Below are 23,923 nucleotides of genomic sequence, written 5' to 3'. Positions count from 1 at the left end.
CCCCCCCATTGTGTCTTTCTTCCCCTCCATTGTGTCTGTCTCTTCACCCCACATTGTTTCTTGGTCTCACTCTCACATTTGTCTCAGTCTCACCCCCTCATTGCGTCTCAGTCTCACCTCCTCAATGTGTCTCAGTCTCACCCCCCATTGTGTCTCAGGTTCACCCCTCCATTTTGTCTCTTTCCCCCAATTGTGTCTGTCTCTTCTCCCCCATTTTGTCTGTCTCTTCATCCCATATTGTTTCTCATCTCTTACATTGGTCTCAGTCTCACCCCTCCATTGTGTTTAGGTCTCATTTCCTGATTGTGTCTCAGTCTTGTCCCCCGATTGTGTCTCTGTCTTTACTTTTCCAATACGTATGTGGGGTCCCACGGTTGGGTTTTACTGACTAGAGCATCTGCAGAGCTGAGTGACCCATGAAGAAAGCATGATTTCCTGGGTCCCCACAGAACTCCAATCCCTGTAGCACCACCATGAAGATCTTGGGGTTTGGGGGCTGTTCCTGACTCGGGGAAACAGTGAGTCTATGTTCTCACCAACAGAGAGGAAGCATGGGCAGACTGTGGATAGGAAACACTTGCTTCATTTGACATTGTTGTCAGACCAGATCTGTATGCCATTTCAGAACAGAATGATCTAAAAGAAAACAGCTCCTAAAAACAAAACCTGAAAACTTTCCTCCATGGAAGAGCTCTCAGTTACTATTTCTCCTTCCCTGTGGTTGCTACAGCAACAGGCGTCTTGTGTGATGGCGGACAGAAGGAGCCCATCGACCTGACTGAAGAACATATCATTGTTTCACTTTAGGTTTTGTGGTCGGGTGCAGTGGCTCACACCTGTAATCTCAGCACTTTGGGACACTGAGGTGGGTGGATCACTTGAAGTCAGGGGTTCAAGACCAGCCTGGCCAACATGGCAAAACCCCATCTCTACAAAAAATACAAAAATTAGCCAGGTGTGGTGACATGCACCTGTAATCTCAGTTACTAGGAAGGCTGAGAGGCACGAGAATCACCTGTACCCGGGAGGCAGAGGCGGCAGTGAGCTGAGATTGTGCTACTGCACTCCAGCCTGGGTAACAGAGTGAGACTTCATCTCAATAAAAATAAAAATAAATAAATAAATAAATAAATTAGGTTTTTTTTTTCTCATGGAATTAAATATTTTCAAATGTATTTCCAACAAAATGAATGGAAGGCCTGTGTATTCTTGGCCCGTTCAACCACAAGGAGCCTCCTGTGGGCCAAGCTGGCTGCCTGTGGAGCTTCTTCCTCCTGGTGCTCCCCAAGGAAATGGTCACCCTTACCTACGCCCCCTTCGCCTTTCTCTGATTTATTCCACTATTAAGGAAAATTTCAGTGAGAATCTAGAACCTTTCTGAGACCTTGTTTTTCTCTCCTAAGGGCTCAGTGAGTGTTCATAAACCCCTGACTGTTGCTCCTAAGCAATGCATGCTGCCTGCACCATGAACTTTTTATGCCATTTGCTGCCCACTTGCATTGAGGAAGGATGGAAAATCGACTCAACCATCCCAGCAGCTCTGTGCAGGGCCTGGCCGGCCTCTCCCGCTCTCCCTGACCACCCTAGGGCGACGTGACCCCCCAGTGGCTCTGTGTGGGTCCTGGTTGGCCTCTTCTACTCTCCCTGACCACTCTAAGGTGACACAACCCCCCAGCGGCTCTGTGTGGGGCCTGGCCAGCCTCTCCTGCTCTCCCTGACCACTCTAGGGTGATGGGACCCCCCAGCGGCTCCGTGCGGTGTCTGGCCGGCCTCTCCTGCTCTCCCTGACCACTGTAGGGTGACGGGACCCCCCATTGGCTCCATGCGGGGCCTGGCTGGCCTCTCCCGCTCTCCTTGACCACTCTAGGGTGACACGATCCCCCAGAGGCTCTGTGCAGGGCTTAGCCGGCCTCTCCTGCTCTCCCTGGCCACTCTGGGTGAGGTTTGCCCTTTTGTGTGGGGCACAGCTGCCTGGCTTTTGGTCACTGCTCTTCACTGACAGTAGAAGGGTCAGGAGTGCCTTTGCCAGTCTGTTCCTTTGTATCTGAAATATCGACATTGTGACTTTACACTTCTGTCATGATGGGGAAATTGCTAGCTTTGGCCAGATTCCTCCACATGTCTCTACATAGCATGTGCTTCAAACGTCATCAGTAAGTTAACATGGAGAAGACAACATGGATTTACCTTCCACAAGTGACTTTTCTCAGTACCGAGGACACAGAGGTGACCAAGACATCCTTCTTCGTTCTAGTGGAAAAGGGGAGCTGGAAAGGCCATGATCAAAGCTTATTATTAAGAGGTGCAGAGGATGTCGGGGGCAGGGGGTGCCCCAGGGCAGTGGCTCATGGAGCTGGGCAGCCTGAAGGCAGACCTCCCAGACAGTGGGAGTCTGGAGTGAAGGAATTGATTGGAGTGTCTGATCGGTGTGTCTCACTGGTGTGTGGACAAAGCGTGTGGCGTTCTGGCCGAGGCCGGGCTAGCCATGACCGCCCCGGCGGTGGAGTTGGGTCATGCAGTTGGTGCAGCTGGAGTGGAGCACGTGCAGAGGAGCCTCCCAGAGTGGGTGAGAGTGTGAGGCACCCCCAGAATGGGCGAGAGCGTGAAGTACCCCACAGGGTGGGTGAGAGCGTGAGGCAGCCCCCAGAGCGGGTGAGAGCGTGATGCACCCCACAGGGTGGGTAAGAGCATGATGTAGCCATCCACATTGGGGTCTCCACATCAAACAGAAGGTGAGAAGGAGGTCAAATATTCAAAGAATCTGGCCAAAGCTAGGAGTTACCCACCTCATGACAGATGCTGAAAGTCATGATGCTGCTATTTCAGAACAGAAAGAATCAGACTGGCCAAAGGCTCTCCTGTCTCTTTTCCTGTCAAGGGGGTGCAGTGACCAACAACACAGCCAAGACTGCATCTTGGAAAGGCCACTCTAACAGATAATTGGGGGAAGTAGCGGAAGAAACAGGATTAGCAGAGTGACCAGTTAAGAAGCTCTTGGTATAATCACTTGCAAAGTGATGGGGATGTAAACAGAGGAGATGACTGGACCACTCACAGGCGCCTGGAGACAGAGACCGAGGCAGAACTGATAAGACTAATTGACAAACGGGCTCAAGGGACTGGATGAGGAAGAGGATTTAGGATGATTCCAATGCTTCTGGCTTGAAAACATGAGAGGAAAAACAGATTGGGGAGGGTGTTGTTCTTTTTATGAAGTAGAGGCTTTGATCACTAATTTTTCTAATCTTTTTTCTTTTCTAATGTCTATATTTTGAGTTATAAAATTTTCTCCGAGGACTCCTTTAGTTGCATCCTACAAATTTTACTGTGTTGTGGTTTTCTTATCATTCAGCTCAACATATTTTGAAATTTCTCTTGTGATTTCTTCTTTGATGTATTTAGACATGCATTGCTTAACTTCAAATATTTGGTATTTTTTGTTATTAATTGCTAGTTCCATTTCATTATGGTCAGAGAACGTACTCTGTATTATTTTATTCCTCTGGAATTTATCAAGACTTGCTTTATGGTCTAGTATAAGGTCCATTTTGGTGAATGTTGCATGTGCACTTGAAAAAAATATGCACTCTGCAGTTGTTGGGTAAATTGCTCTGTGTATGCTGATAAGGTCAAGTTGGTTAATATTGTTAATTAATATTATTGTTTGAATGCTCTATATTCTTACATATTTTCTTAGTCTGCTCACTTGATCAATTACACAGAGAGAAGTGCATTAAAACTTCCAACCATGTGGATTTGTCTATTTCTTTTCAGTTAATTTTGCTGTGTGTATCTTGAAGTGCTGTTACTAGGTGCATGCATGTTTGGATTGTTATGCTTTCCTGATGAACTGACATTTCATTATGCAAGGGGAAGAAGATGCTGATATAGAATGGGATATCCTGGGGAAGATGTCTAAGGACAAGAGAGACCAGCTGGGAGTCAAGATGTGTCAGCAATTTGTGCTGCATTATTAATGGTGTGCTTGGCAAAGTTAATTACTACAAGGAATGCACAACAATTCCCGGTTGCCTGCTCCAACAGCGCTACTTTGAGGCTGGCGCATGCCTCTCAGATCACACCGCGTAGTTCATGGTTTCTTCTACTTCTGGCTCACTCTTTCCCGTCATTCTGACTTCGTTCAGTAACTCGTCTCTTCAGGCCGGTCATCTGGTCCCCCTCGCCCCCCACCCTAGGACTCTGGATGAGTCCAGGGTGTTTATGGGCCCCAGAGGGGAGGAAGTGCATGCTGATTGGTCCATGGGTGGCCACAGGTGGGCCCAGGAAAAAGAACAAGCTCCCCCTGTGGTCCATGGGACTGGCGGCTGGCCCCCAGGCTTCAGGTCTTCCCCAGCCTGAAGTTGGGCTTCACCGGGGACCCACCCTTTTCCACCCCAGCCTGTCAGCCTCATGCCTGTACTTGCTGAGTGAGTGCACCTTGTAAACAGCGATGGCCAGGACATACTCTCCTTTAGAGGCCCCTCCAAGCCCGTCGGCCTCTGTATTCCCAATTACAGTTTATTTAGTCAGCCACTAATAATTGAAAAGAATTTTGCTTTTCAATTCTTTGATATTACAAATAACACCATGATAATCATTCTCATACACAAATCACTGTGCATAATTCTGAATATTTAACTAGGAAAAGTTCCTAGCAATGAAATTACTGGGTTGAATGGAATGAACATTCTAAGTTTATAATATATTAAAAACGTATAGAGTAAATAAATATGGCACAATAATAAGCTATAGAAGTGAGTTTGTTTTTGTTTTTTTGAGACAGATTCTTGCTCTGTCAGCCAGGCTGGAGTGCAGTGGCATGATCTTGGCTCACTGCAACTTCCATCTCCTGGGCTCAAGCAATTCTTCTGCCTCAGCCTCCTGAGTAGGTGGGATTACAGGCATCCGCCACCATGCCTGGCTAATTTTTGTATTTAATAGAGACAGGTTTCACCATGTTGGCCAGGCTGGTCTAAAACTCCTGATCTCAGGTAGTCTGCCTGCTTTGGCCTGCCATAGTGCTGGGATCACAGGCATGAGCCATTGCACCCAGCCATAAGTGAGTTTTATATTGTATTACAACACTATGATACAGTAAAACCATGAAATCCAAATTTATAATATCACACCACATAATACAACTGTAAACTCACCCACATTATCCTGGGATGTGTGTCATTTTTAAAGGCAATTATGGTCCCCAGTTTTAGTTTTCTTTTGCTTATTGGAGAGTGTAATTCCCCCTTACTCTTTTTGCTTTCCACAGTCTTGTGTACATCGGCTGTTTGTGTCCGTTTGCCAGTGTTCTAAGTGTTATTTTTCTCATTGACTTAAGCTCCTGTGGGGAGATTAGAATTTCTCCCCCTAAGAAGAAATAAGTAAAGTGGAGACCTGCTGGGCCCTTGCGGTGCTAGGCCTGGCTCCAGGGCTGCCCATTTGTGGCTGGAGGTTCCTGCCCTGAGGAGGGTCTTGCCCGGAGCTCCCGAGTGTGGAGCAGGGCTTGGCGTTCACACCTGGGCATTGCTGACTCAGCGTCAGTCCTAGCAGGCCTGGGAGGCTGGAGCCCGTCACGTGTGTAAACTCCGGGGTCCTGTCTGGCATGGCGTACCTGCACAGACAGTGCCTGCAGACTACGACAAGTACTCCTGGAACTTTAAAAACATCTAGACCAAAAAAGTGTTTTGGTTGATTCTTCAGCCAAGTTAGGGCCTCAAACTCTGTATTATCTCCCCATTTGTGGAATTTTTTGAAAAATTCAAGCAAATAAATATGCATTTCCCACTGCTCTCGAGTCAGGACATAGCCATGGTGCAGGCTGCATCATCAGGGAGGGTTCTTTGTGAGACAGAGTTGGCCAACAACAGCCCAGGGGGGATTTGGGAGGGGCTAGGCAGCTGCAGGACCCGGCTGTTGATGACATTGGGTCTCACACTTTGGGTCGGAGCTCACAGTCCACTGTCCAGGGCCTGGTGTCCAGCCAGCTTAGAGGGGTCCACAGGCCTGCATGAGAGCTGGGGCAGGGGGGACATTGACAGACTCCGTCGAGCACTACACCTTCAGCGTATTAAAAGGTAAAGGAGGGCGGTGGAGGACGGGTGGCTTTTGGCCTATAGAGAGTTTTGTGCAGATGAACTGATAGTCAAATGCCTCATGGTGTCCATTTCCAGAGCACACAGTGGTCCCTGGGAAGTTGGAGTCAGGCCCCCATGATGTCCATCTTTAGGACACAAAGTGGTCTTGGGGCCCTGACATAGCCCACCTCCAGGGCACATTCACATCATGGCCTGAGTGAAGGGCACTCTCCATGCTGCTGCAAGGCTGTCATCAGATGGGATTTTGCTGGGGAGGTCACTGGGCCAATGTCCAGCATAGCTGGACCCAGTGATGGCCTCACAGGGTCTGGAGGTGTGGTCTTCATTGCTGCCGCTAATAATCTGCACTGGCTCCAAAGACAGAGCCCAGCTGGGGAAATGCACCATGCAGATGCTGCTCCTGACCCGCCTCATCATGCCCGGCCTCTGGCTTCGCCCACAATCCCACCCCATGCAGATGCCGCTCCTGACCCACCTCACCATGCCCGGCCTCTGGCTGTGCCTACAATCATACTTGATATAGATGCTGCTCCTGACCCACCTCACCATGCCCGGCCTCTGGCTGTGCCCACAGTCACACCTGATATAGATGCTGCTCCTGACCCACCTCACCATGCCTGCCTCTGGCTGTGCCCACAGTCACACCTGGAGGATATCACCAGCTGCAGGTTCTCACATGCTGCACCAGGACTGGCCTCTGTTTCTCTCCACATAGAGCACGCAGCAGGTTTGGTTTATGGGACTGAACTGACAACCCAGCACCCTCTCTCTGTGATGCTGCTCTGCAGGCCCGGCCACTGTGCTCTGCTGCTGTGTGGCTGCAGCCGCCACCCCCTGACCCTCACCCTCTGGCTGCTCTGTCCTCCGCTCTGCTCTCCTGCCTCTAACCTGGGGCTGGTCGTGTGGCCTTAACCTTATCACCGATGCTCAGGGCCATTCTCCTGGACAGACCCCTCCTTCTGAGGCTGCTCACAGCCCTGCATATCCCTTAAGTGCGTTGAATAGAATTCTGGCAGAGATGTGGGGTTTGACTCACATAAAACCTGTTCAGCTAGACCCAGGCTGGAATGCCCAGTGGGCTCCAGGAGCTCAGCCAGGCCTAAGGTTGAGCTGTGCAGTGCCTGAAGGTGGCTGTCCCTGCTGCTGCCAGGTACCCTGAGCTACACCACTGTGAGACCGCCGTGGCTGTCCCGTACCCTAAAGTGCTGCTGTGCCCTCTGACACGAGAAGGCTGCATGCCTACTCACTGCCCAAATGCCCAGCAATGCCACTGAGAAGCGTCAGCATGAAGGACAAAGTCCACTTTACAGTGTGCTGTGGCACCCATTGGGTGTTTGGGCAGTCGGTGGCATGTAGCGGTCTCACATCGGCAGGGTGCATCGCCATCAGGTGCCAGGCAACTCCAGTGTCCTGTGACCACTTTATCGTCCCTTCACAAACTGTCTCTACTCCGGGACCCCCTGCGGACCACACCCATCGGCATCTCCTCTTCCCAACTGCTAAGCTGTTGCCAAGTTAACCCTAAAACACAGCTTGGACCATGTCATTCCCCAGCTTTAAAGCCTTAAGAGCTCCCATTTCTCTGAAGAAAGCCATTTCTCTTCCAACAGACAGGGCGCCAGGTGCCCTTCCAGGGTGACCTTGAGGGTGCCACTGCAGTTCCTGCTTCTCCCCACGGAACTGAGCATGCCCCTGGGAACACAGCACTCACTGTGCACAGCCCTGCACGTGGACTTACGTTTGCATTAATTCTCCTCTTCATCTCTCCCCTGATGAGAGGCAGCATGCCTGCTGAGCATTCCTTGCTGTTTTTGCAATGTTCACATGTGGCCAGACGGATGGATGGACGGGGGAACACAGTGCAGCCTGGGTGTGGCTGACCACCACAGGTGCTCCTGGAGCCACAGGCCGCCGGCCTTATTCCCAGGGCAGTGGTGTGATCAAAAGAACGAATGCATCAAGAGAGATTGCAGGTCTGACCCCTTCCCGCTGTTTTCTGCACAGCTTGGAGGCTGCGCCTGGGTCCTGGGTGCTCCTGGTGACCTTTCCCCTTTGCCTCCTGCTTGTAGCTCCACTCTGCTGCCTCCTGTTGTACTGAACCTGTCCTCGCTGCCTGGCTGAGGGAAATCCTGTCCTCTCATGGCTTCCTTCTTATCCCTTCCCTGGGACTCTTCATAATAACTCCAAACAGAGACTGGAGGCTTGGGGCTCATGCCAGCGTCTCCAGCTTCTCTAGAGTTGGGAATGAACACTCAGGTCTCCACCACATGCTGACGGGTTTGGGAGACTGTGATCTGTCTAAGCCGTTTGAAAATCTGCACAACTCTGAGCTGTGGGATGGTGGGGCTTCATGGTTTGCATGCTTTTAAATCCGAAGGGACAGAATTATTTAGTGATCGGGAAGTCACACATTTAACATCCGGATTCATAGTTGTAGCATTTAAACCATGACAGCTTGTGCTTCTGAGGTGCCCTGTTCATGCATGGCTCTCTTAGACTTTATCACATGGAACTGCACGCGTCAGGCCGTGTAGCACCCAGAATCTCAAAGGGAGAGCTTGGTCCCACCAGGTCTCATTGTTCTGTATTATATTTTAAAATAGTAGTTTATTTTCCCTATTGCTTCTTCAGTTCCAGGTACTGAATAGCAGCTTAGAAAACATCCCCTTAACAGCCCTGGGGCGCCTGCTTCACGGGCCTGCGGGGTGTCCTGGGAAGGGTCTGTTTCCACAGTTGGAACAAGTGGGCCCCCCGCCGCCCTTGCCGCCTGCTCCTCTCTCCTCATTAAACCTTCAGAGAACACAAAGGAGGTGAGAGCCCTTTTTCTCTCCATCTTCCAAAGAACACTTTTCAGTATAAAAGGTGCCCTAAATCCTTTGTGATGTCGGCCCACAAGCAGCCTGCGCTGACACAAAGCAACGTCTCTGCCGGCCTCTGCCACCTGCAGACAGCAACTGGCCTCTGTGAGCTGCCAGCTCCCGCCCTTAGCCCGGGTCCCAGGAACAGGAGTGACTTTGTGAACTGGCACGTGAACAGACGTGCCAGGTGGCCCCTGGAGACGTAGGCAGCTTCGATGTGTGTCAGGCAGAGGCTCAGAGTTAAAGAAAAAACCTGTGAAGAAACTATTCAAGACACGTAAATGGAAGTGAGTGTTTCCTATGTACCCCACGCCCCACAGGGTGCTTGGTGAGGGTAGGGGAGCCGTAGAGCAAACATCATCCTGAGGCAAATGTGCGTGCCCTTTAACCTCTCCCCGTTCAGGAGTGTACGGTGAGAGAATACTCGGGTAAACACAGAACAACTCACACGCTCACCAGCAGGAATTCAATCCTACCAAGGCCAGGCTGTGGAATATCATGCAGCGGTTAAATCTCAGGAGATGTGCACGTTCAGATGGGAAAGATGGACAGGAGCTGTCTCAGAGAAAGACAGCTGCAGAAGGTTTACACAATTTAACCTGATTCCCACGAAGAAACAGAAGAAAGGGCAGGAGGGAGATGGTTTGTCAGATGGAGGAAGGCACTGGGACCCTGCTTCGGGCGGGCATGAGTTTTCCCCAGAGAGGGGGGAGGCTGGCGGAGGAATTCACTTTCTGTGTAATCTTTGCACAGAGTTCGAAGTTTTATAACTTTCCTGTATAATTTCTGTCACCTGAAAGCCTGAAAAAAAATAGCCAATTAAAAAGCTGCCATTTGTGATGAGAATGGACAAACCTATTCCTGTGGATGGAGGAGGAGCTGCTTCGGCGTGGCCCCCGGCCTGCACCTTCCACCCTCCCATCAGGGCTGAGTCTCCTCCAGCAGCTGGAATATTTTCCCACCTCAGGCAAATGGGTACTAAGCCCCTCTGAGTCAGACAAAACTGACTCCCTGGATGGCTGTGTGCTCCCTGGAGGGCCATGTGCTTCCTGGAGGGGTATGTGCTCCCTGGAAGGGTATGTGCTCCCTGGAGGGGTGTGTGCTCCCTGGAGGTGTATGTGCTCCCTGGAGGGGTGTGTGCTCCCTGGAGGGCTGTGTGCCAAGCCCCTTCCCCCTTCCCACCTGCTCTGCTCTTAGGAAAGTCAGCAAAGTCTGGTTGGTCTGGCTCACTCTAGGTTTGACTCCTTGGGGACGTGGCTTTTAGCCATGTGCTATATTCCTCCTGACAACGCAGCCATTTGGTAGAGCATGGAGTTCATTAGAAATAGATTTTATTTGCCTGTAGCATAAATGTGACTAAGGCTCAGCACACACAGAGATTCACATATGTGTGTGCATACAGGCACACACGCGTGTACACCCCTCACACGCATGCAGACACCCCCCCACACGTGCAGACACCCACACACACGTGTACACTCCACCCCATACATGTAGACACCCCCCACACACATGCAGACACCCATACACAATGCAGACACCTACACACAAATGTGTACACCCCCACACACATGCAGATGCTCACACACACATGCAGATACCTACACACATATGTGCACACCACACACACATGCAGACACCCACACACAGGCGTGCACACCCAACCCCACACACACCCACACACACATGTGGACTGTTTGCACGAACACACACACACACACACACACACACACACACTCTCCTGCATTCAGTCCTGCTCTATTAACAGGTTCTTGGCTCTTCAGAGCTGACAGAGGCTGTGTCGGGCACGGTGGGACAAGGCTGGGTGTGCAGGGGCCTCTTACCCAGGGCGCTGCTCACCTGTCAGCTGCCAGATGGAGGTTCCCCAATGGCGATGCTCTGACAGGGGCCCATGACTGTCTTGAGGGATGGGTGGCTGTTTCCAACATCCTCCCTGGTACACTGTGGCTGGCGGGGCCCTGCCCACCTTCTCCCTCCCCATTCAGGCTCTGTTTTCATCTGAATGCAGCAGCCACAGTGAACATGGCAAACGCATCCTCTGTGCCCCAGGGCCTCAGGTCTGGTCAGAGCAAATTCTTACTCAGCGTGCAGATGTGAGGACAGATTTTATTGAAGTATTTACACAGCTCATTCCTGCCACGTGGAGGAGTTTGAGACATTCTACAGAAGACTACAGTTAAAGACACCTGCTGACTGCTAGGGCCTGCATCCTCTGCTCACCAGGTATCTGCCAGGAACAGCGGGCGGCCTGCCCCTCTACCGGGCAGGAGGAACCGGTCCTCAGCTCTGCTGAACACTGTCCCCTGCACCTACCTGAAGATTGATGACCACCCACACCCAACCATCTGATAGTGAGCCACACAACCAGTGCCCGGTGACCGCCTGACCATGATGGCCACGCCCACTTCCTCTGCATCCCCTCTGTGTCACAGCTCAGTGTCCACACCTGGTCACTGACCCAACACCTTCAGTTACCACAAATCTGTTTCCTCAAAACCCTGAGTGGGTAGGGGAGGCCCTCTTTGTCCTTTTAAAGCCAGGCAAGGCTGGGGGTGGGTCTCCCAAACCCTACAGGGAGGAGCAGCAGAGGGGCAGGGTGTAGCCAATGGGCAGGACTGAACTTGGAGTCTGCAGCATCCACCTGCTTCTCTCTCACTGCACTCCACACACTCCACCATCCTTTCCTGGCTACCTGCCCTGGGTCATTTGCTCCCCACCAGTCCCTGATGGAGCCTCTGCAGCCCCCACAATTGGTGGGTTAGTTGTTCTCTAGATCTTGTGACAGCCTCACCTGCATCTCCAAAGTAACCTTGGGCTCATTCACCCCAGAAGTCCAGAGATGAGTCCATTGCAATACAGTGGTATGACCAGCGTGGCCCGGGACGTGCAGGATGGGGCGTGGCTGGTGTGGCCCAGGGCATATAGGATGGGGCGTGGTTGGTGAGGCCCAGGGCATGCAGTATGGAGCGCTGAGCGTAGGGGATTGAGGGGTCTCTGGACACTGCTTGTTTGCCATCCTAACAGCCCCTCTGTCTGGCCTCATTTTACTGGGGACGTGGGTTTTCCAAACCAAGGTGATGCTGTCAGGATTTGTGAGCTTCCCTGTGGCCGCCTCCCAGCACAGCTGTCCTGACCTTTGGCACCTTGCTCCAGCTGGGGTCTGTGATGGCACCAAGGCATGGGAAAAAGATGTTCATTTTTAAGGGGAAAAGCAGAGTCAGATGTACTCAGAACAACCCAGCCCCGCCGTTGAGGCACCTGGGCTAGGAATGGGTGGCCTGCTGAGGTCTGCCAGGCGCTGCAGGGACCAGGGCATGTCACAGGCATGGAGACTGCGCCCAGATGTCCCTACCCTTCTGCAGCCAGCTCAGCAACGTCCCCAGACACCCTCTCCAAGTCTGCAGGTCACGGAACAGCCGCTAGGGCTGCCTAGCACCAGCTCTGGGGAGCAGGGCTTGAAACAGTTGTATATGTTGTTAAAATAATTCTCCATTTAGACAGAAATGATTCTAAGATGATTTTTGTTAAAAAGATAATAGGTTTCCGGTTACCATTCAGCTATTTCTCATGCCCACCTGACCCCATCACCAGGGGCTGCAGGCCTGGCTGCGGCTGGCCTGAGGCTGAGTGTTGGGCTCTATGGCCCCCACAGGGTGGCAGGTGACCTCCCAAGGCAGAGCCCTGGCTGCTGAGGGGCCTCCCAACACCTACGTGGAGGGCACCCCCTCCTTCATGACCTGCTCTCTTGATCTGGTGGTCTCCTCAGCCCACTTTCCATAGGGAGGCAGAACAGCCCTGTGGAGGCGGCTATGCTGGGCCCTGTGGGAAGAGTTGGGTGGGGAAGGGCTCTGGCAGGCTAGGTGGGAACCCCAGGAGGGAGGGCAGATTGCCCTCTCATTGATTTATCCTGGTCCTAATGTCAGGGGGTCCCTGACCGGCTTCCCTCTGTCCTGCACACGATGGGGCTGCCCTGTGGGACCTGGGAGGCTGCCCTGAAATGGCATGGACGTCACCTGTGGCCCAGGCCCTTGCTGGGTCCTGCAACTGCATTTCCACATTTCCTTCTTGGCTTCCCTATTCTCTTCGAAAATGGATCCAACTATAGGGCGGAAACACATGCTGAACAAAATTATCCAAATGCTGGAGTTTAAATCGAGTCAATGACAACACGACCCCAGTTCCACGTGTGGGGTTTGGTGGACAACCAGCTTGACTGCATGAGGACCGTGCTGACCTGCCTGACAGTGTCAGCCCGCATCAGCCTGTGTCAGCCCCAGGACCATGGGCTCCCGCTGCGTCCACAGGCGGGGGTCGGGCTAGATGACAGAGGTCTCTGTCTGCAGGAAGGACTGAGTTCGGGAGCCGCGGTAGAACTGCAGGGCACCCTCCGAGCCGTTGTGGGAGATGGAGGAGCCACAGACCCTGTAATCTCGGCTGGAGGACGGGGTCGGGCACTGGCTTCGCCATTTTCGCTTCAGCTCGCACTGCACCTGGGGAGGTGAGAGCACCGGGAGCACCTGTGAGCCTGGGCAGGGATGTGTGTGTACTCTGAGGAGCACGGCCCACAAACCTCCAGCTTTCCCTCCTGCCTGACCCTATGTGGAGAGTGGGGCTACATCTGTGTCCTTGTCAGATGGACAGAAACAGAAACGGCTTGGGGAAGAGACGCTGGAGGGAGTGGGAACTGAGTGGCCAGGTGAGGGCCAGGGGGACGCTGCTCAGCTGCCGGCTCTGTCAACAGGGACTCACGAAATGCTGTGCAGCCCCAACCCCAATCCAGGTGCTGGCTTTCTGGGACTCACAAACAACACGCTGACCAGGGAGAAAAACAGATTCTGTCTAGACCCGTCAGGGAGCTTTCCTGAGAGGCTCTGAGGACAGCAGTCAATGGTGCTTGGGGTGGACGGAGGGATGGGGGTTTGGAAGCTGGGCCCAGAAAGTGGGCTTGCCTGTGTCGCTGTGGGCTCTGATGGGGACACAGAGAGCCATGGGGGCCTGGGCAGTGGGACTGGCCCATGGAAGACAGGCGCACGTGGGGGCCACAGCCCGGGTTGGGCAGCATTTCAGGAACCAACTGAGTACCTGCGCCTGGTTCCAAGGCAGCCACGGACTTACCTCACTGTTCAGGAAACAGTAGAGGACGGCCACCACCAGGCCCTGCAATGAGAAGGGGTGGTCAGGCAGGACCCCCTTTGTTGTAGGGGGGTCCACCGCCTCCTCACACCTACCTGGAACGACCCAAGGCACAGTTCAAACAGAATCTGGTATTTGGAGGAGATGCTGATGGGAAACACGGCAAACACCATGTAGTGGACGCCAAACAGCGGGATGAGCAGGAGTGTGGACTTGGCCAGCCTCCTGCACAGAAGGAGAGGGGCCAGCTCAGCTGCTGGGCCTACGAACCCTCTGCATGCCGGGCAGGGTCTTGCTCAGGACTGGGCAGCTGGGTGTGGGAGGGGTTCCATACCCCCTCTCCACCGCTGGCGTTGCCGGCTAGCAGGAAAAGCCACTGCTCCTTTATGCTTATGTCTGAGGCCCTGTGCAGATCCAGCACTCAGGACCTGGGAACATGCATTCCAGAAAGTGTTCATTTCTCCCAAATTCCCTCACAACGACATGTGCCCCAGGGTTCATGGCTACCGGGGCAAGATTCCTTGTGAGTGACCCACAGCCTGCAGGGGCCCTGCCTGGGCGCCTGGCCCATCCTGCGGCAGGTGAGGGTGCCACAGGGGACGAGAAGGCCAGCTTCCACCATGGCCATGTGCACGTTTAAATGATGAGGCTGATGCCTGCTCCCAGGTCCGTGGCTCATAGCAGCTGGGCTCCGTGGGAGCCAGGCTTTTCAGTCAGCAGCAGAGAACCCACCTAATTCACACTATTAACTCTTCTGCAGTTTGCTGGAAAAGAGGCCTCCCAGTGGCTGAGCTTCTGGCCCTGTCCAGGGAGGTTTTGCTACTTCCGTGACCAGAGAGTTACACAGAAAGACCTCTGGTGGCCGCATGGGTGTCTCGGCCTTTTCTGTTGTCCTGGACCGAGAACAGATTTTATTGTCCCCACTTAATTCTGTTTCCAAAATGAAATAATCCATCTCCAAGTGTATTTAACAAACACTCCCAAAGAGCCAATACGAAGGAACTAAACAAGAAACTACACAAGATTCATAGGAAATCAAAGCTCTGCCTGAAGGCCAGGAACAATTTCGTTCCTGCTTCTCTGCCATGGCAGGCACCACCGGCCTCCCCCAAGCAGGGATGAGGTCACACTGCCACGCAGGGCCTGACGTGGAATCCCATCCCTCATGTGGGCAGGCAGAGATGCACACTCCCTGGATTTAGATGCCATATGGCAGAATTCGATTCTTTGGTTGACCAAACTCTTTCACGATACTCTGGTGCCAGGCAGCAAATATCTGGCAAATATCGACTCCGTTAGTGACATTATGATTTCCATTTTACAGATGAGGAAACTGAGACACAGAGTGGCAAAGTGACTTCCCTCAGGCACCAGCAGTATCTGCACCCAGCTTTGGGGCTCTTGGCCATGCTCCTGCCTAACTGTCCCTCCCCAAATCCATCCTGTTTTCTAAGGCAGGAGTAAAGGGAAACGCAGGCCAGGCACCCTCCTGGCTTGGGTAGCAGGGTTTTGCCACAGAGGAGCTCTGAGCACAGCCACCCTTCCAGCCCCAGTCATTCTGAGCCCGAGGTGCCTTCTGGCTGGGCCAGCCATTTTCACAGCAAGCCAGTGCTTAGTTTATACTTGAATTTTTGGATTTTACCTTTTCTTTATAAATGTTGATATAAATTTATGGAGTCTTTGCATTACTTTAGAGATTTCCCACATCATTGTGAATTAGCTGGATGACTGGGGGTAAAACGTCTGCCCTGTCTTCATCTACTTAAGGGCAATCACGATGCCATGTCATGTAATCACACAGGGAGGAAACTCATTCTGAATTACTAACTACAAGGCCTGGTATTAGGGCTGGCAGTAGACACATGGACATGGACCACGTGGTCTGAGCGGGAAGACAGAATTAAAAGTAAAATCAAAATAATCTGTGGCCAAAGAGAAGACGGATTGTATAACATGCAAGTGGGCAGAAGCTTAAACAAGCCAGCTCACTAAAGAGGACTTTATCCTGGCCTTGAAATAAAAGAAAGGGTGGCAACTTTCACAGTCACCAGGGAAATGCTGCCCAGGGCCTCTCTGAGCTTTGGGCAGGAGCAGAGTCCTGGGGCTCAGCTGCGAGGTGAGGCATAGTCACCATGGTTCCAAGGGCTTCCTGGCAGCTCTGGGGGGTTTCCGCACAGCATCCCCACCAGGGCGGCCAGGCGGACACACACTCACTTGTACTGTGACTGGTCATTGCCGCTGACATCTGGTGACTTTAACTTCTGCAGCAAAATTCTTATGATACTGATGAAAAGGACAAAATTGACCTGCCCAAAAGAGATAAAAAGTTTGTGAAACTGACTCACAGAGACCTAACCTCCCTGAAGTCCACCTGATTTCCACCCTCCCCTCCTCCCGCAGTCCCTCCCTCCTTCCTGGGAATTGCCTCTGGGTGTCCGCAGCCTCAAGAGGTCCTTTTCTGGGATGGCTGAGTGGAACGGGTCATTTCTATTTAATAAAGGATAGGGGGCCTGCTGTCTGCCCAGCTGTGCGACTGCGCAGATAATCCACATTTCAACGGGCTACTTACAATGATGGAGGTTAAAATCGGTATTCGTATGACCCACCAGGGCACACTGTGGTCGTTTGTATCCCAGCAACTGTGTGAGAGAAAGATGGGAAATCAGGTGACCACCGACCTCTCTCATAAGAGGGGCACGGGAGAATGAGGCCTGCTTCACGCCTGCGCCTGCCTGTGGGCTACCTGCCCCTCCCAATGTGCCCGCTCCCCACACCGTGGAAGCGTCACTTCTCTACACTGACAGATCGTAAAGGAGTCTGTCCTAGTGAGTGATTGTGTTTCATTTTATGCATCTCAAAATGATAGTCTGCTTATAGGGAGGAGGGACACAGACGCGGTCCCACAGGCGCCGACGAGGCAGGGTGGCGTCGAAGCCCTCCTCTCTGAGCATGAATGCGTGTGTTGGCCCCATCCAGCCAACGTCATGAGCAAAGAACCTTCCTCCTGAAAATTAGCTTCCCTCCACCTCCCAAGTGGTGTGCATGTGTGTGGCAAACGGTTCAAAATGTCCTTATAATGACTGAGGTGGGCGAGCCGCCAGCTCTCCATCTCGTGGCACATGGGGTGTCTCCAGCAGGAAGCTGTGACCCCTGGCTGGTAAAATGCCTCAGTGATTCCCCCACAGGGTCCACTCCCTGTCCTAGGAGTCCGCAGCCCTCCCACAGAGCAGAATCTCCATCACAGGCCCGGGTTCATGAGCTCCCTCAGAGTCTGAGGGCAGGAGTCTTCCAGGCGGTGCAATCTCAGACTGGCCTGAAGAGGAACAAGAGGCCCAAGCCTGCAGCTGGCTGAAGGGGACCAAGGGGGGGCCAGTCCTCAAGGCCAGAAGTGCCCCTGCTGAGTCCTCCCAAGTCGTCAGGTACAGAATCACATAGTAACTAGACTAGGCAGGTGTTTCAAACCACCAAATTTTGGAGTGATTCGTTACTAGCAGGGGATACCTGATGCACACTGAGGCCCTTTACGAGGCAGGATATTTGTGCTGGAGTCATGTGTGCTGGTATCTGGGCCACAGTCTCACTCAGGGTGAGCACAGGGCAGAAGTGCTCTGGGCTGCATGGGCCAGGACCAGCACTTAGGAAGTGCCAGGTGCCCTCAGCACCGTCACCTGACCTTCCACACTTCAAACAGCGTGCAGGAAGTGCCGGGTGCCCTCAGCACCATCATCTGACCTTCCACACTTCAAACAATGTGCAGGAAGTGCCAGGTGCCCTCAGCACCATCACCTGAACTTCCACACTTCAAACAACCTGCAGGGCACTTGGTTTTCTTCTGTGGACACTGCTGTGCCCACCAAAGGGGCTGCAGCAGTCTCTGCCTGGCTGGTCCCAATCTCAACTGCGCTGTAAAACCTGGCTCACTTTCTGTCTCCCACATGGGCTCCTCCAAACACTCCAACCTCACAGCATTCCTCCCCAAGAATCTCCCAGATGCTTCCCGCAAATGCTCCCTGTCCTTCCAACCAGGTGACCTTCTGGCTTCCAAAGGACTTCATGTTGCCAGATGCTGCCATGCCCATTTTTGAGGCCACGGTCTGGGCATGGACTCACCCAGTGTCTTCTAAGTAGAGCCTGGCCACAGTCCATGCCCCGATGCAGACGGTGGGGAGGCCTGCGGAGAGACGCCTGGTTACACAGGCAGAGCGGAGCCACGCATGCACACAGATGGGTGCCCTCACCAGCAGTACCCTCAAGGACACGCTTTCTCACGGGAATACGAAGTGCAATCTCTTGTTTAAAGTCTTTGTAAATATTTACAAGTTTGTGCTCATGCCTTAGTAAGCAGTGAAGATAATTACACACACGCTTGAGAGCTGAGAGTCTGACGACACTTTGAGACTTGCCATTCTGCACAGGAAATGTTATTACTGGAGGCCACGGAGGTAAATGTGCCAGGAAGGAGATGTGTACACTGATTTTGTGGCCACCCAAGGAACTATTGGCTGCATCTGCCTCATCCCCTCCATGAGGATGCCCCAAATTTGTACCCCTTTCCAACCCTGGACAAGGCAAGACTTCCACTTCCTGATGTGGTTAACTTTTCTCCTCTCTGATCCCCACCCTCAGTGAAAGCTGAACCAGGTAGAGGTGGGAGGAGGAAATTGTTTTGTTACTTGTTAGCAGCCTCATTTGAATTGGGGTCAAAGGGGCCATGAATGGGAGCATTTTAGACTAGGTCCTGGTTACCGGAAATATTAACTTGTTCATAGGAGCCTCCAGTCATCCTAGAAAAACTCTTCATAACATGACCCTGACATGCATTCTATGGGGGCAGCAAAGCATTTTCCTGAGCTGAAAAAGCTTGCATTGTTTGGTCAGATGGGATGGGGGTTTGTGGGTGGGAAGGGGCACGCTTACCCCATCCAATCAGGAGGTAGGCCAGGAAGCACCTTCCTGGGGGGAGCATGGCCACCAGGAGGGTGTGGAGGTAGAGCCCCTCCACCAGCAGCCAGAAGAAGTTGGCCATGATGCAGTACTGCAGGAAGACCAGGCTCAGCTTGCAGCCCACCTGGAAATCGCAAACAGAGGACAGCAGGACCCAATTAGGTGACAACAGTTCACAGCAGGCCGCTCCAGGATACAGGGTGCTTGGTATCTGTGCAAGGAAGGAGGAGACACCAGGTGCTATTGGGACAGAATTAACATAGCTGCCAGGGTGCTGGCCTGGAATGCCTTCCATTAGCACCAGGCCCTGTGTATACGCGGCTCCAGGGGAAGATCACTGGAAGATAAACTCGGCAGAGGCAATTGTGAACAGCCCTCCCTGAGAGGAGCTCATTCACTGCTGCAGGGCCAGGAGCGCACTCACTGCTGGAGGGTCTTAGGGCACAGCCCCTTGCCCTCGAGCACGAGTGCAGGTGGAGGGTGCAGCACCTCCCAGCTTCCCTCACTAGCAGCTCACGTGAGCAGCGCTTGGGAAGAGAAAACAATGGACCCACATCAGGCCCCCAAATTTTCTTTTAAATTTTTGACAACCTGTAAGTTCCTCAATTGTAAAAAACTGGTTTTAATGTTAGGTAACCTAATTAAACCTTAAAAAATGGGAAAACGAGAAATCTGGCAAATAAAATATTTTCTGAGGAGGTTTTTAAGAGGATTTTCACTGGGAAAGAACAAATAAAATAAATCTATTTTAATCTCTCAGACCTTCTTCTAACTAAATGTACCAGGCATTTCAGCCTCATGAGCAAACATGAAACTGCTACTTTTAATCACTGAGCTTATATAAAGTATGCTGAAAAAAGATAGTATTTTCATTTCCATTCTTATTTCTATATTTATGTTCATATATATCTATAAAGTCATATGTAGGAAGCACATATGTACAGGCAGATATGCTATATATATATATATATGTCAGAGAGATATACCTATACATATTTGTGGGTGAATATACTTATATATATGGGTGAATATACATACATATGGGTGGATATAATATACACATATATCAGATGGCCATCCCTATACATACATATGGGTGAATATACTTATATATACATATGGGTGAATATACTTTTATATATATGGGTGGATACACCCATACATATATATGGGTGGATATACTTATATATGGGTGGATTATACTTACACACATGTATGGATGGATATACCCATACATATATATGGATGGATTATACTTATACATACATATGGGTGGATATACTTTTACATACATATGGGTGGATATACTTATATAAGGGTGGATATACTTATACACATATACGGGTCGATATACGTTCATGTAGTGGCCTTTCAATTTGGCCTCCAGGGTCCTGAGAGCTGCTGAGCCCTGCAGGCTGCCCCCGACCTCCCCAGTGCTGCGGATCTTCCTTGCCTTCGTCTGCTTTTTCCTTTTCCTAAGCATAACAGGGTAGGTGCTTCATTGTCTGAGGCAGTGCACAGGTGAGAGTTACCCTTTGTTTGTCTTTGCTACCAGGGCAAGCCGAGTGCCTGCACGCGGATCTCAAGTGTCAACACCTGCTGAATGGACACTCAGATCCCAGCAAGTTCTGCCCTGGGCACCAGGACAGAGCCTCTTACATGGAAAGACACACATGATGACACAGCCATGAACACAAGAGAGTCACAGCAGGTCAATTTGTAACTCATTGCCACTCATTTGAATAAAATGAAATCAAGTTTTAAAATCTCTGGGCAGTGCGATTCTGGGATGTGGTGACTCATCTGAATGCAGCTTGCCTTGTCACTCGGTAAAAGACCTGATCTTAAACACAACGGGGAGTAAACTGCAGATGAACCAAGACACAAATGAGCAATCTTAGAATAGAAACCTCTTAACCAAGATGGGAAATCCGAAATGAAAACAAGAAATGCTAAAAGGATAGAAGGCAATTTTTGGTTATATAAACTTTAAAAACTTTTAGATGGCAAAAATACCATAAAAATACAATTGACAAATGATGAATTTGGAAACATATTGACAATGGAAGTGACAAACGGTTAATTTTTGTAACACCAATATTACAGATGAATGTGGTATTTGGAGTGCCGGAACAGCTTGTGGAAAGATGCCTCTTTTCAGCAGGTGCCCTGCCCCGGAGTGAGTGTGAGAGCCACAGAGGCAGTGCCAATGCCTGCCAGACAGGCAAAACGGCAAAACCAGTCAGGTCTCCGGGCTCTGGTGTGATCCTAAATGCAGCTGTCAGCTGTCTCAGCCTTTTGGAAAGCAATCTAGCAAAATATATTTACTACAATGTAAGAATACACATGCAGCCGGGCGCGGTGGCTCACGCCTGTAATCCCAAAACTTTGGGAGGCCAAGGCGGATGGGTCACTTGAGGTCAGGAGTTCGAGTCCAGCTTGGCCAACATAGTGAAACCCTGTCTCTACTAAAAATACAAAAAAAAAATTAGCCGGGCTGGGCGCGGTGGCTCACGCCTATAATCCTAGCACTTTGCGGGGGCCGAGGTGGGTGGATCACCTGAGGCCAGGAGTTCAAGATCAGCCTGGCCATCGTGATGAAACTCCATCTTTAAAAAAAAAAAAATTAGCCAGGTGTGGTGGCACCTGCCTGTGATCCCAGCTACTTGAGAGGCTGAAACATGAGAATCACTTGAACCTGGGAGGCGGAGGTTGTAGTGAGCCGAGATCGTGCCACTGCACTCCAGCCTGGGCAACAGAGTCAGGGTCTGTCTCAAAAACAAAAGAAACAAAACAAAACAAAAAGATAATGTGTTGAAGGCTCACCTGCTGTGGGATGTGTTAGTGGGTGGGACCTTGTCACGGGGTGGGGTCTTGTCGTGGGGGTGGAGCTTTGTAATGGGATTAGTGCCCTTGTAAAGGGACCCCAGCAATATCCCTTGCCCCTTCCACCATGTGAGCCTGACCCGAATCTCCCTCACCCCTTCTACCACGTGAGGACACAGAGAGGAGTCAGACCCGAATCTGGTGATGCCTCCATATCGGGCCTCCAGAGCTGAGAAGTAAATGTCTGCCGTCTGTGACAGCAGCATTCCCGGACGGAGACACCTCTGCCGACAGCCTCACTGGTGAGTCCCACCCGACAGAAATAAGAACACTAGTCCATAAAGACACAGGTCCAGTGACGTCTGCAGTGGCAAAAGAGAAAAATCAAGTGCAGAGCAGGCCCCGCACTGGGGAAGGGCTACATGGAGGATGTCAGGCCACACGAGGGGCAATGTCTTGTCTGACAGCAGGCGTCAGCCTGAGGGGCTCTGGGACATCCTGCTGAAGTGGCAAAGACGATGCAGAAAGAGTGTGAAGATTCCATTTTCTTTCTAAAATGGGAACAAAAACATCTCTGCATTTTTTCCATGTCCCATTCACCAAACAAGCACATTCTGTGAGCACGGGAGGTTTGGTGAATGACAAGGCCTCTACGGACTTCATCTTCTACAGCGTGACCTTCAAACCACATCACACAGGCTCCAGAGCGCAGCAGGAGGGACCCGGCAGGCCACAAGGGGTCCTCCAGGGCCAGCTACCACCCACAGCATTGATGTGAGAACACCTGGCCAGGAGGCGTATCAAGGCCCGTTGCCCGGTCAGCAGCTGGTCCCTCCTCAGCGCTGTGGCCTTGTCGGGAGCCTCTGTGTGAGTGTGAGTACACACAGGTGCACACATGCATGTCAGGCAGGCAGGACTCAACTTAGTGAGCCTGGGGGTGCGCTTCTGGGAGTTCCATAGAACCTGTGAGAATAAACAGCAGGTTTGCTCCATGCCTGGGGCAGCCCAAGGCCCCAGAGGAAACTGTGTCTCTGTCTAGACCACGTGGAAGGGGCCAGGAGGAAAACTTTTCATGTTTTTGGCTGATCCTAATGTTCTGAGAAAAAGACCCTGCACCTATTTTGGGGGAGCTGCCCCAGGTGTTCTGCTTGGGAGAACAATCTTGGTTTAGTGAAGCCAGCTGGGAACAAAAAAAATCCAAAAAATGCAACCGGAAGGAAAGATATTTTTCCCTTTCCTTATGCTGAGGTCTGACTATATTTCTGGCTGACTTGTTTACTTAAAGTCTGAGCGTTCTTTAGGGGACAGTGAGAGGGAAGACCCAGCTCACCTTCTATCTGGCCTCAGGCGCCTCCCCTCCCTCTGGCCGCTGTCCCCTCCCTCCTGTGTCTGCTTGCACACCTTCCCTTTGCCTCTGTTTCCCCTTGCTGGTACAGGCGTCGCGGGGCACCTGGCATAAGCGGCAAAGCCGCCTCCCTCTGTCCTCACAGAGCTCAACTCCAGGAGCTGGGATCCACGCTGCTGGATGTTGTGGGGCCCCACGTGCTCCTGGCTTTGGATCCCGAGGCTCTGGGCCAGTTGCTGGGTCTCCCTCAGCTCTGTTGCCTCATCTGTGAAATGGGGCAACTGCTCTTTTAAAGGCGAATGAGTGTTCACCCATGGTGTCCACAGAAACAGTCCAGCCTTCAGAGAAGGCTCCACGCCACGGACACGGGGCCAGCCCCTCACCGGGGCAGCCACGCCGGCTCAAACCTGCCCTGGTTCGGAGATTCTGGGCGTTGCTCTCAGGTTGAAGCGGCGGGGAGAGTAGAGCTGCTCCAGACCGGCACCCAGTCCCACTTTCTACATCGCAGGTCCTCTGGGGTCTGTTGGGGTCCACTGAGGGTCTGTTGCGGATCCTGAGGGTTTGTCATGGGTCACTGCTTTCTACACTGAGGGTCTGCTGAGGGTCCATCACTGGTCCCAAGGGTCTGTCGAGGGCCACTGCTTTCCATGTTGTGGGGTCTGCTGAGGGTCCGCTGCAGGTCCTGAGAGTCTGTCAAGGGCCAC

The 23,923-nt window shown here is 51.9% G+C and overlaps 1 protein-coding gene across 3 annotated transcripts in view; it reads right to left on the bottom strand.

Moving 5' to 3' along the window:
- Positions 1 to 11,057: 11,057 nt before the first annotated feature.
- The window catches only part of VIPR2 (vasoactive intestinal peptide receptor 2), a 100,106-nt gene continuing 87,240 nt past the window's right edge, over positions 11,058 to 23,923 (bottom strand). For all 3 annotated transcript variants that reach the window (XM_032244855.1, XM_032244856.1, XM_032244857.1), the window contains 7 exons: positions 19,022 to 19,172; positions 18,215 to 18,275; positions 16,674 to 16,743; positions 16,319 to 16,410; positions 14,200 to 14,329; positions 14,087 to 14,128; positions 11,058 to 13,461 (listed from right to left, as the gene is read on the bottom strand). In XM_032244855.1, coding sequence (XP_032100746.1) covers positions 13,288 to 13,461; positions 14,087 to 14,128; positions 14,200 to 14,329; positions 16,319 to 16,410; positions 16,674 to 16,743; positions 18,215 to 18,275; positions 19,022 to 19,172 — 720 coding nt within the window. In that variant the 3' untranslated portion in view covers positions 11,058 to 13,287. The remainder of the gene's footprint in view (positions 13,462 to 14,086; positions 14,129 to 14,199; positions 14,330 to 16,318; positions 16,411 to 16,673; positions 16,744 to 18,214; positions 18,276 to 19,021; positions 19,173 to 23,923) is intronic.

This window comes from Sapajus apella, unplaced genomic scaffold (genome assembly GCF_009761245.1).
Source record: "Sapajus apella isolate SASKATOON/1434 unplaced genomic scaffold, GSC_monkey_1.0 scaffold56, whole genome shotgun sequence".
NCBI lineage: Eukaryota > Metazoa > Chordata > Mammalia > Primates > Cebidae > Sapajus > Sapajus apella.
Note: the sequence above shows the minus strand (reverse complement) of the source record. Positions and strands in the feature narration are given on the sequence as shown.